This window comes from Glossina fuscipes, unplaced genomic scaffold (assembly GCF_014805625.2).
Source record: "Glossina fuscipes isolate IAEA_lab_2018 unplaced genomic scaffold, Yale_Gfus_2 263, whole genome shotgun sequence".
NCBI lineage: Eukaryota > Metazoa > Arthropoda > Insecta > Diptera > Glossinidae > Glossina > Glossina fuscipes.
In genome coordinates, this window is record NW_023998606.1 from 10,062 (window position 1) to 22,134 (window position 12,073).

Here is a 12,073-nt window from a genome sequence, read left to right on the forward strand (position 1 = left end):
ATGCAGTCGAGATTATCTGTGAACGAGGTTAGTAGATACTGAAACTGTTTTCTCCTTCTCTGTTGAATCGCAATCACATCAGCTTCAAGGGGACTTGGATAATTTTGTTGCATGGTGCTCTTGGAATTTTCTGAAACTAAATCTGAATAAATGTAAGAAGCTTTCTTTCTCAAGAAGTAAGTCATTCATTACTCACTATTTCATTGATTCGCACGTTAGAGGACGTCGATTAATTCACAGATTTAGGCGTTCTATTTGACCATAGTTTCAACATGCATATTGAGCTCTCGATAAGCAAAGCTAGGCATCACCAAGTTGAGTGTTTTACATAAATTGTTTGGTGTAAGGTGTTTTGGTGCAAGTTTTTTTGGTATAATTTTTTTGGTACAAGTTTTTTTGGTATAAGGTTTTTAGTTGTAAGTTGTTTTGGTGTAAGTTTTTTGGTATAGGTTTTTTCGGTGTAAGTTTTTTGGTATAGATTTTTTGCTGTAAGGTGTTTTGGTGCAAGTTTTTTTGGTATAGGTTTTTTTGGTGCAAGTTTTTTTGGTGTAAGTTGTTTTGATGTAAGTTGTTTTGGTGTAAGTTTTTTTGGTATAGGTTTTTTGGTGTAAGTTTTTTTGAGGCAAATCTTGAATACTCGCCTTAGTTCAAACGTGTGCAGAACTATTGTAAACTGTTTGTTCGTCAGATGGCCTTCAAAATTTTGTGTATTTATGTCGTTAGGAAACATTTATACCAAGTTTGTATCTGTGGCGATCAACTGAATCTGCGCACTGTGGCCCCATTTTTTGCTTTGTGAGTAGAAACTTTGCAATTTCTTTTTTATTTTATTGCTTTGTACGGTTTTAAAAACTAAGTAATTATATAAGTGTTTAAATTTATTGTGACATATTGAACTTTTTAGTTTCATCATGTTGGTTTTTGCGATCAGCACTTGGTGTTCGTCAAAAAGTGTCTTTCTTATTTTTTGCGTGTTGTTGTTTCCAAACATCAGCCTTGGTTTGCGGTCTTTACATTTTTTCCTTTGGTTACTGGGTTTTTAATCGTGCTAATTTAGGTGATCATTTTTGAAGGCATGACAAATTTTTTGTTTTTTTTCGCTCCACAAGCTATTTTCGGCCGTTTTGCAGACGCAGTTCTGGATCTTTCCGAAGGATTACGTTTGTCATATTCCGACTACAACCTTTCACGTAGACAAGGAATGCTTTTTGTGAAGTAAGTACAAATTTCGTGACATTGTGCGGAAAGTTTGTAAAAATTAAAACATTGTTCGATGGATACCGCTATGTGTGGTACTCACCTCCTGTTCCAGCCTACGAAACACCAACTAGTAGAGTAGCGTACGGTACTTCAGCTGATTCTGCGTTTAAATCTGCTAAAATTCTCTCTAACCCAGGGCCGTTAGCCGAGTTTTCTTTTACACCGTCTATAAAAAAAGTACTATGTGTGGTGAATGGAGAGAGCTCAGAGTTGCGTTTAATAAATAAGAAAAATGGTGAATAAAAAATCTATCTCATCTGTTAAATTGGGTGAGTAAAGGAGACTATAAAGAGATAGTTGACATACTAAGTAAAGAATTGAAGAATTGGTAGTAATCGTTTACATGGTGAGATGGGAGTTACCAAGTCTTAGGCGCAATTTGAGAAAACTAGCAAAGAAACTACCAAATTAACACAAACAACTTAAAGCTTCTTCCTATGGTTTGTGCTAGAGTCCTAAACTCAAAAATTTGCTCTACTTGTCTAGAGTCAGTGAACACGGTGTTTTCCTGATTGGCCTTCATTAGAACTTGGTTAAAGCCTAAATCTTTTTAAACAAATCTTTCCAGATTTTCAGAAAGGATCGATTGGATCGCACTGGTCGTGGCGTTTTAACTGCCATATCTGCTGCAGTCCCGTCTTATTCAATTGAATTTCCTAATCCTCTCGACGTTGAATTTATTGCCATTCGGGTAAAAATTACCAATAAACAGTTATATGTACCTTGCTCCTATATTCCGTCAAGTGGGGATATCTGCATTTATAAGAAACATGCTGTTCTCATGCTGCCGAAAAGCCTAACCCATTTGGTATAGACATAGCGCTTTAATGAATTATTTGATCACAATTTACTTCAATATAAACGTTTCACACCTTTTAGTTTAGCTGGGAATAATTCAACAATTTGTATTGCCTTCTATTAGAGGCATGATGGTCTGTTAACATTATGATTTTAACAAAACCAATACTTTACTGCTTATCTTCACACATTATGCCTGATTTCTTTACCGAAAATAATGAAAACTTGCTGTCATCATTCTATAATGTGCTAAATCTACCTATTTCTGCATCCATTCCGATCAAGCAACCTCGCTCTCGAAGCAAATGCCCGCTATGGTTTAACAAGGCAGTTAAATATTACAAAAATAGGAAAAGCAAAATTCTGCTTACGACAATTTTGCCTATTCTGCTGCAAGGCATAGCTTTGATTACCTCAATTACTAGTATTATTGCGGATACCTTCAGTTGATAAAATGCTCACTTCATCTTAATCCTACATACAGTTTTAAGATTGTCAACTCCAAAAGAAAATCTCGTTATATCCCTCAAATGTTTGTTTCAATAGCTCCGACTCCTCTAATGATATTAAAACCTCAAATCTTTTTGCTGTATACTTAAGACGAAATTTTTCAACTGCTGTTTCCAGTTTAATTGTTAACTCTCCATATCTGGTGACTAACTAACTTAGTCTCGATTACTAACTTGGTCATTTTAGAAAAAGACATTATCTTTGCCAAATAATTGCGTTTATTTGTGGTGAGTTGTCTTCTCTACACTTGCAAAATTAATTTTAACTTAGGAAATTATTACTTAAGTGGCAACATGATCAAATTGCAGGTAGCGAGAATTTTTTTTGAGTATTTGTTTACTTTTATTACAAAATATATGCATTTTGCTCTTTTTCAGACTAGAGACAGCGTAATATTAAATGAGATACGCAGAGAGGTTTAAATATTTGTGGTTAAAAAAAAGCAATTTATACAAACACATTTTCAATTATTGAGAAGTGTAAACAAATGTGGATGCTTATTCGCAGATGTAGGCAATTTTTAGGACCCATTTTAATTAATTTATACATTAATGATTTGCCCTCGGTGATGAAATCTAACAAAATCTCAATGAATGCTAACGATGTGATACTTTTGACCTCGCTCTGTCTAAAGGGCTAAAATTCTGCAATATTGCGATTTTCCTTATTAGTTTAAACTATTCAATATCTTTTCTTTTTAAGCCATGCTTAGCGTAACGGATTAATAAAAAGAGTAATACTTGATCTATAATTCGCCTGCAGATATTATCTTTGTTCGGTTTTATCATCGGTTATTGTGGACAATTTTTTCAATAATAAAAAAAATTATGATGAGAATAATAGCGGTTTACCGTTTTAAAATTGATATTTGTTAAGTTTTCAGTTTGCGCTTTATATGGTTTTTATATACAATAAAACAATTTTATTTAAACAGAGAATTATTCTGCAGGTGTTTCTTGTAAAAACAAAATAAAGTTTTGCTCACTTTTCTTAAAAAACTTATGTATTTGCTTATTTTCCGACTCATGCCGATTGGTTTTTGGTAATTTTGAGAGACACTTGCACAGGTTTTTGGTAATTTGTAGAGACGTTTGTACAAGTTTTTGATAATTTGGAGAGTTTAATTAATTCAATACATGCATAGAACGTTTTTATGGTTTAAAAAAAGGAAAATATATATATAAAAAATAATCCCAATTTCTTTATTCAGACGAGCTTAGGGGCGTCGACCGCAACTTCACCATTGGAAACCATGGGCCGAAGGGGACCGTACGTAGAACAGGATTAAGAGTGGACCGGAACGTAACATAGTCACGTTCGGTAGTCAATTTTCATGCGTTGTCTGTCATTAAAGCAGGTGTATTTCTTTTAGTTGCAATCTCTTCGTGTCTGTGGAGTGTACGTAAAATAAATATTTGAAACCCTCCTGAACTAGCTAGCTTCAGCAATGACAATTCAGACAGACAGTAAGGATTTTACAAAAATCTCGCATTACTTACCGAAACTTTTTTTTTTTCTATGAAAATAAGGAATAATAATTTGAGTATTTAATTAATTTTTATGTGAAATTTCGTGCGAATTATAACTTTGAAAATTATTTGAATTTTTAAAATTTTTATAAGATTCATAAATTTTGTGCCAGCAAGCCTCTAACTTCTCCACCCAATTGCAATTAAGGTGACCCTACAGTAATACCTCTTCATAAGTCGACAGTGCTGGGATATTCAAATAAACTTCTTGTAGTGGATGGGGATGTTGTGCAGCGCTACGCAAACGTTTGCGTCTCTTCCGAGCTTCTTCGGGCTGTAGCAGCTCTTGCTCTGCAGCGACGTAGACAAATACAGTAAAAATTCCTATATTCGTGGCTATAAATTTCCGCGATTGAAACCGTTGGAGAAACAGCATCTGCAGACATTGCTGCAGCAGAACGATATCCAGAGGAATTTGCAAACCTAGTAGCTGATGGAGGATACAAAACGAAGCAAGTATTTAATGCAGACGAAACTGTACTGTTTTGGAAGAGAATACCGAACAAAACTTCCATTTCTAAAAGTGAAAATTCTGCCCCTGGATTTAAGGCAGCAAACTACAGAGTTACACTGGCGCTATGTTCTAATGCATCTGCAGATTGTGTCTTTAAGCCACTGATGCTTTACAGATCGTTTAATCCTCGGGCTTTACGAAATCAAAATGAGGAAACCTGCCAGTGTTTTGGTGTGCTAATAAGAAAGCGTGGGTTACAAGCGCTATTGTTTGTGTCTGGTTCCGGAATTGTTTTGTTTCTGAAGTTGAAACTTATTTAAAAAAACAGAATTTAGACTTTAAAGCACTTCTAGTTTTGAACAATGCACCAGGTCATCCTCGCGAACTTGAAACAATGCATCCAAACGTAAAAGTGACATTTTTACCTCCCAACACGACGGCTTTGCTTCAACTTATTGACCAAGGAATCATCCATGCCTTTAAGCTCTATTACATAAGACGAACCTTCAAAATCATATTGCTTAATATGGAATGTAACCCTGATATGAATGTTATGAAATGCTGGAAGAAATTTGTGATAGCAAAATGCATCGTAAACATAAAAAAATCATTGGAAGAACTGAAGCCACGCACATTGAAGTCATGCTGGAAAAAACTGTGACCTGCTCTGACTGCAGTAAATGACGAAAAATCTGCGTAAGTTCAAACTTCGACTGCAAACATAGCCATGGGTTCGAATAGATAGAATCAAGTGACATTCAGGAATTGCTTGAATCGCAAGATTTCACTGAAACCAATTTGGAGGAAATGTTAAATTCACAGCCCATTGGCTTCAACAAACACTGGAAACGTGACATTTAATTTTAAAAATCTTAGTGAAGGTTTAAGAATGGCATATGAACTTCGCGATTTCTTTATGAACATTGATCCGTCTATAGAACGAAGTCTTATTTTTGAGAGGTAAATTGCTAATGCGACTGCTGCGTATCAGTCAGAATTGAAGGAGCTTTTAAAAACTGCCAAGCAAGAGAAAATTACAAAATTCTTCAAACCATTGCTTAGCCAAGAATTGTTATCATGCCCGGTCTAATGGTTTTCCAGGGAAAGCTCTTTCACTGGAGTGTCTCCTGCGATTAATGAGAAGACTCGGGGATTTCGAAGTTGACTGAATGTATACGTTTCATCGGCAAATCCAACCACCGCAGTAAATGGTAAAAAGTTGATAATGGTCATTTATTCTAGTACAAAAAATTTCAACAAAAGTTTCAAAAAATCAACAAATTTTTACTTAGTGAAAAGGGGCAGCATTTCATTTACGCTTTATTTCAGGACTGTGCTCTGATCAATTTGGCCAATTTTTAAAACTAACCTGAGTGCCAGGTTGCAATGTTTCTACCAACTTTGACGTCGATATCTATATTTTTGGGACCAAAAACACACAAAAGATGCAAGGACGTACAGACGTGGCTTAATCAGTTCAGAATTTTAAGCTGATGACGAATAGATATACTTCATAGAGGCTTCCTTTTGATGTTGCAAACATCATAACAAACTGAGTATACCCCATCCTTCAGTCGTGGGCATAAGAATGCAATTAAATTAAATTCTATTGCTGTGTGTTTCCACATTTCCCAATAAAAAGAAAATGTTTGAACAAGAAGAATTAATCAACGCAAGTACACTAAGGAAATGAACATATTAAGTAGATATAATATGTAATAGGTAATAATCACCTTTTCAGCGCAAATGTGTAGAGTATAGCTACATTAATTTCACAATGCATTTTTTAATACCCTTTAAATTATATAAAAGTCGTTCCCTAGCATTTCTAACTTAGCCGCATTGTCTTAAAACATAGTTCTTAATTTGGAAACAAAAAAAACCCTAAAGAAAATCCTAATTTTTTTACAAAAAAAAAAATAAAATCACTAAATAAACTACTTATAAGAATATTTACGAGTTTTTTTTTTACACGTAACTATATTGTTAATGAGAAAAGCTAAGTTTTGTTCCAGATTTCTTTGAAACTTTTCTTTTGTAGTAAAACAAGTTATAAAAGTTATTACTTTACTAATGGCGTATTTATTCTTATTCATAAACTTGTTACCATTTATATGCTCTGGATAGGTTATAACTTTTCCTATACACTTTGGATAAGTTATGCAGCTTCGTTGCATTTATAATACATAAAATATATCAAAAGTACCAGTAGCAACGAACTATGGCAATCTCGACGAAGTTGTTGTTAACCTTTGACTGTGCATGTCGTATGCGGCAAATAAAAAGAAGCATACGTCGGCTGTCAATTAATATTAAGTGAATCAATACGCTTGCAAGAAAGATTTGTAATTTATAGTTGCACAAGAAGGCCAATTCCTTCCAAAAAGGGCAAAAGGGTAGAATGAGTGACGCAGAGTTAAATGATCAAAAATCTGAACTGAATGAAATGGTTACTGAATATAGCCACAGAATGGGAACTATAAATGAAGAACAAGATGAAGGCAGTTGTTATGAAAATAAAATCACCTCAGCGGAGAAAGTATTATTTGGCGATAAGCACGTTTTTATCAAAACGCTTAGTGCAGCGGTAACGCGAACGTCGGCTCTTAAATATGATCGAAATCTAGAATTGCAAGGTTGCGTAAATGTAAGCAAAAAGCGAAAGCCCGCGTGGACGGATGTGGATGATGAAGAAATACAATTGGGTGATATGCGCAAAACAGCTAAATCTACAGGCCCATTGAATCATTTGGAAATAGACAAACCTTACAAGGAATATTTAAATAATAAATTCAAACATATAATTAGTCAACCAAAATGGGCTGATACTAGTTTGAAAAATGAGTCAGATGAGCAAGGCGAAGAATTGTTACGCAGTGTAGGTTTCTTAGATAAGAGTCGGGAATATTCCCTGGCCGCGAACCACATAAAATTCTCTCGGCTCAAAGATTTAAATCGTGCTACATACGGCGAAGGTCCAATAAATTCCATTGCGTTTCATCCCTTCAGCACAGCCGCCATCGTCGCCGGCGAGGAAGGTATCGCCTCTATATATGCCATTGACGGTGTACAAAATGATAAACTACACAATATCCACATACCGAAATTTCCTATAAAGAGTGCTAAAATTTTACCTTGCGGTACAAAAGCCGTATTGGGTTCAACAGCACGTTATGCTTATGTGTACGATTTGATGACTGCGAAGGAACACTGTTACAAGCTACGCAGAGACCGAGGGCACTTGATTAGATTCCAAATCTCATCGTGCGGCCGCTATTTGGCTAGTGCAGGCTTAAATGGTGAAATCCATATGTATGAAGCGAAAACTATGGAATTAATACGTACTTATAAGCAAGAGGATGAAGCGAGAGACGTATCCTTCACTGCTGATTCGCAGCGCTTAATATGTAATAGTAAGGGCTATAATGTATGCGTTTTCTCAATACGACAACAAAAGCTTGAACATCGCTTTATTGACGAGGGATGTATTGCGGGTAATGTTATGGATCTTTCTATAAACCTATTGGCTACAGGTACCATGGAGGGCATTGTTAATGTGTACGATTTTAGCAAAGCCATGCAGTCATCAGCGCCACGCCCAGAAAAATCTTTTTATAACTTAACTACTGCTATCTCATGTGTGAAATTTAATAACACGGGGGAATTGCTGGCATTTTCCTCAAGCAAGGCTCGCAATGCCGTGAAGTTGGCTGATTTCCCTAGAGCTGCAGTTTATGCGAATTTTCCCAACAATGGAAAATTTGGTAAAATACGTACATTGGAATTCTCCCCAAAATCGGGCTATTTAGCATTAGGTAGCTATAAAGAAGTTCCTCTATTAAGGTTGAAGCATTTCCAAGATTATTAATGTTATATGTATATTTTCGAAATTTTATTTTAACTTCAGTTTTCTTTTAGTATTTGCGCATCAATAAAGTTTAATATAACTTCGAAATGATCTTACTAATTGTAATAAGCCGAACGGAAGGAACGTTCAGTGTCTCTTTTGAAGGTTTCATGCATTTTAGTAATATCCTCCAATTTGTTGCTTATATTAGTGGTGCCCTGTTCAATCCATTGTAAAGAGCTCATGTGAGCATTAAGTATTTTTCCAATTTGAATTATAGGATCAGTGCTATCCTGACAATTACTTGCTTCGTTTAAATTATCTATGATTTCCTTCAAGTCCTCTGACATTTGTTTTAATTGCGAATCTAAGTTTTCTACCATTAAATATGTCTGAGCTCTTTCCATGTCGACTTGCGGTATTTTCATAAATTCCTTTTGTAGTGGTACTATACTTTCTTCCAACTCTTTGTGCTGCGTAGCTATAAACTCTAGCTCTTGCTCGAGAGTCTGTTGATCGTTTTTAATCTTCTGCACAGCATCATTAAGTTCGAAAATTTTTTGATTGTTACCAATAAGTATTTTGTCCCAGGCATTGATTTGTGTAGCTTGATCGGTAAAAACTTTCTCTTGTTCCTCTAGCTCAAGAGTCCATTTATTAATAAGTTCTTCTATTTGGCTGTAAGAAATTTGTGAGGCTCTGTTTATTGCTGCCGAATCCGTTGTCTTAGTGGCCGTAGTTAGAGTGGCAAAAGTAACTGTTGTACCTGCAGCACAGCAAGTCGCAGCATTGCTTATTAGTGCCGGTATTGCTGTAGCCGATGTAATCGCAGCAGCCGTGGATGTAACAGAAATCCCGAAAGTAAAATTCGCTGCCGCAGTGCAAGTAGCTGAACTAGAAGTTCCAAATCCGAAGCCATTTGTCGCACTTGTGGTAGCAGTGGTACTCCCTGGGACCAAAATAAATCCAGAAGTCGACGTTGTAGGGGCCGTAACAGCAGAAGCAGCTGTGGTTGTCGTTGTACTCAGAGGAAACGTCAGCTTTGCGTCTGCGTCCCCCCCTCCAATGCTCCCAAATGAGAACTCGGCTGGCTTAATTTCCTGCGTTCCAGTTGTTCCACTGGCGGTGGTAGTGTTTGCAGATAGTTGAAAGCTCATTTCAATTTTTTAATAAGCTTTAACCAAAAAAACTGCTCTTCTTTTTTTCGCATCACAAATTTCCTTTTTCTCTTCTTCTTTTTTTCTCATTGAAACAACCTTAGGCGCAAACACAATGCTTGCGTGATGCGTTTCATATAAACCTATTAACTATTATTATTCAAAATATCTTTTTTTTTTTTATGTTTCTTTTCAAGAAAATTACATTTCCAAGAAATCTTTCACCCCATTAATTTTATATCTCTTTATAAGTGCTTAAGGAAACCAACCCTAAGGAAAACAAAATATTATATAACAATTCAATTTAATTATAGCAGCACAGCTAATTGTGGAATTAGTAGTCGCTTTTATATGACTTTGTTTTAACAACGCACGCAAGTATATTCAACTGGGACCAAGGCGTAACGCAAGACTTGTGGTGTGCGCTATTTACGTTATTCCGTTTTTCGGTTAAAAATCCCAAGTGGTAAGCACAATGAGAAGACGCGTTTCATGTTATTTGATAAGAAAAAATAAGGAAATCAATGTAAGTATAAATAAAAATGCAAGGTTTGAGAAAAACTGAAAAAACAACATAAATTTAACCTGCAAAAAATAAGATAGAAGCTTAGCATATTCCATCCATTTCGCTTATTTAAGGTATTCTTTTACCCTTGCTCTTGTTCTATATCCAAAAATTATGTAACATAATTTCGGGTTATCTGAAAACATTGTGCATTGCAATCTAAGGAAATTTGATGAGGCAATGAAATTATAAAGAATTAGGCGCGAAAATGTGAGGCAACCATTGAGTGCGAAGATAAAATCACCAATATCATAGCCCAAATTGAATTGAATTGGTTTGTCAATAAGCAAACCAGCGAAACCACAGGGATGGGAAGCGAAATGTGACAACAAATGAAGAAAATATTTGTAGCGGACTAAATCTTAAATCCTTCCAATTGGAAAATGTAAGCGGTAATTATTAAAATTGGTTACGCTTTTTTTTTGGGAACTATTTACGCGATCTGCAAAATTTAATTGTCTAAATGAATCACTGATTAAGAGAGGAGAAGCGGCCATTGGAAAATTTACGCGTACGTAAAAGTGCTATAGTGAAGTCATCGAAGCCATCGAGCGAAGTTATGAGCTGTTGGATAAATAGGGTAATACCGAGAAAATTATTGAAAAATTTGTACAAAACTAGATGAGGTTAAAACCAATAATTTCCAATAAGGGTGCGCATAGTCTACGGCAACTTTACAATGACGTAGTTTCTACTACGACAGGTTTGTCCTCATTTCCAATTTACACTTCTAAATACGATATAATTGTTAAGCCATTTCTATTATAATGTATACAAACGACAATGTGAATCTTCCATGTCCAACAACAATAAGCAATTTGTCTAGTTACATAAAGATGGCATTAGCAGACAATTCAATTGTTACTAAAAATTTAGTGGCCGGCATTAATATTCTTATCGGGCAGGACTCGTGCTGCAATTTTAGGCAAAAGAAACCACAAAGATTGATAAATTTAGAACTACAAAAATATATATTTTTTTGAACCATTCAAGGCTGTTACGGAAATAATACAATATGTGTCAGAGAAAATTGTAACGATTACGAAATGTTCGATGTGTCGAAATTCTTGAACTTAGAATCAATTGGTATAATCACAGAAGAGAAGCATAACAACAACTTTTATGAGAAAACCTCGAATCAAATAAAATATGGGAACGGTCGTTACGATGTGAAATTGCGTTGGACATATCTTCTTTTTAATGACCCTACACCTGTTACACAAAAAACAGCTAAAAAAGAAATATACAAAGCAGGCCAGCGAGACACTGAACGTCTAATACAATCTTTCCAAACACAACATTCACCCTACCCACAATTAGAAAATACATCAAATACATGAAAATTATACAAAAAATGTTAACATTAAGAAGATTAGAGAGATACAGAGAATATTAAAATATAGAATAGATATTATTAGTACAGTGTATTAATTGCCATATCAGCGTTCGTCTCGTCCAATTCAATAGTATTTCCCACTTCTCCTCTCGTTGAATTTATCGCCATTCGTGCGAAAATGCTTAATAAACAGCTAAACCTGCTCCTATATTCCCCCAAATTCTGATATCTCCATTTACAAGAAACACGCTGCCCTCATTTGTGAAGTGGCCAAGCGGTCTAGACTTAACGATTTGGTCGTTGCATTGGGTGACTTCAACTTGCCTCAAGTCACTTGGTGTAACAGTGATAATTCTGGCTGTTTGATTCCTACTTCAATGTCTGATAGGGCTGTTGTGTTCTTTAATGAATTGTTTGATCATAATTTGGTTCAACATAATCGTACCCCTAATTGTAATGGTAGACTGCTTGATCTCCGCTTTGCCAATTTTGCCGAGATTTACGTAAATCGTTGTTCACCTTTTAGTTTACCTGAGGATCCTTATCATCCATCAATATGCATTTCCTTTCATCATATGAATGATGGTTTGTTGAATTGCCTTAATGTGCCAAATCAA

The 12,073-nt window shown here is 35.4% G+C and overlaps 2 protein-coding genes and 1 long non-coding RNA gene across 5 annotated transcripts; 1 reads left to right on the forward strand and 2 right to left on the reverse strand.

The window, feature by feature from the left end:
• Positions 1–645: 645 nt before the first annotated feature.
• On the reverse strand, positions 646–6,602 carry LOC119642872. 3 transcript variants are annotated; one of them, XR_005248153.1, is made up of 4 exons: positions 3,554–3,641; positions 1,983–2,144; positions 1,301–1,426; positions 646–1,204 (listed from the first exon to the last, which is right to left on the reverse strand). It is a non-coding gene; the product is annotated as an uncharacterized LOC119642872 (long non-coding RNA). The 3 variants fall into 3 exon arrangements; XR_005248152.1 differs by lacking the exons at positions 1,983–2,144; positions 3,554–3,641 and adding an exon at positions 6,285–6,602; XR_005248154.1 differs by lacking the exons at positions 1,983–2,144; positions 3,554–3,641 and adding an exon at positions 6,285–6,602 and having other exon boundaries at positions 1,301–1,440.
• Positions 6,603–6,824: 222 nt separating this feature from the next.
• LOC119642870 (U3 small nucleolar RNA-associated protein 18 homolog) lies at positions 6,825–8,497 on the forward strand. The gene has a single exon (XM_038042174.1). It carries the CDS (start codon positions 6,953–6,955, stop codon positions 8,417–8,419), a length of 1,467 nt encoding a protein of 488 aa, XP_037898102.1. The 5' UTR covers positions 6,825–6,952; the 3' UTR covers positions 8,420–8,497.
• Positions 8,468–9,640, reverse strand: LOC119642871 (nuclear pore glycoprotein p62). Its single transcript, XM_038042175.1, has one exon. The coding sequence runs from the start codon at positions 9,553–9,555 to the stop codon at positions 8,515–8,517; it is 1,041 nt and encodes a 346-aa protein (XP_037898103.1). The 5' UTR covers positions 9,556–9,640; the 3' UTR covers positions 8,468–8,514.
• Between the last annotated feature and the right edge of the window lie 2,433 nt (positions 9,641–12,073).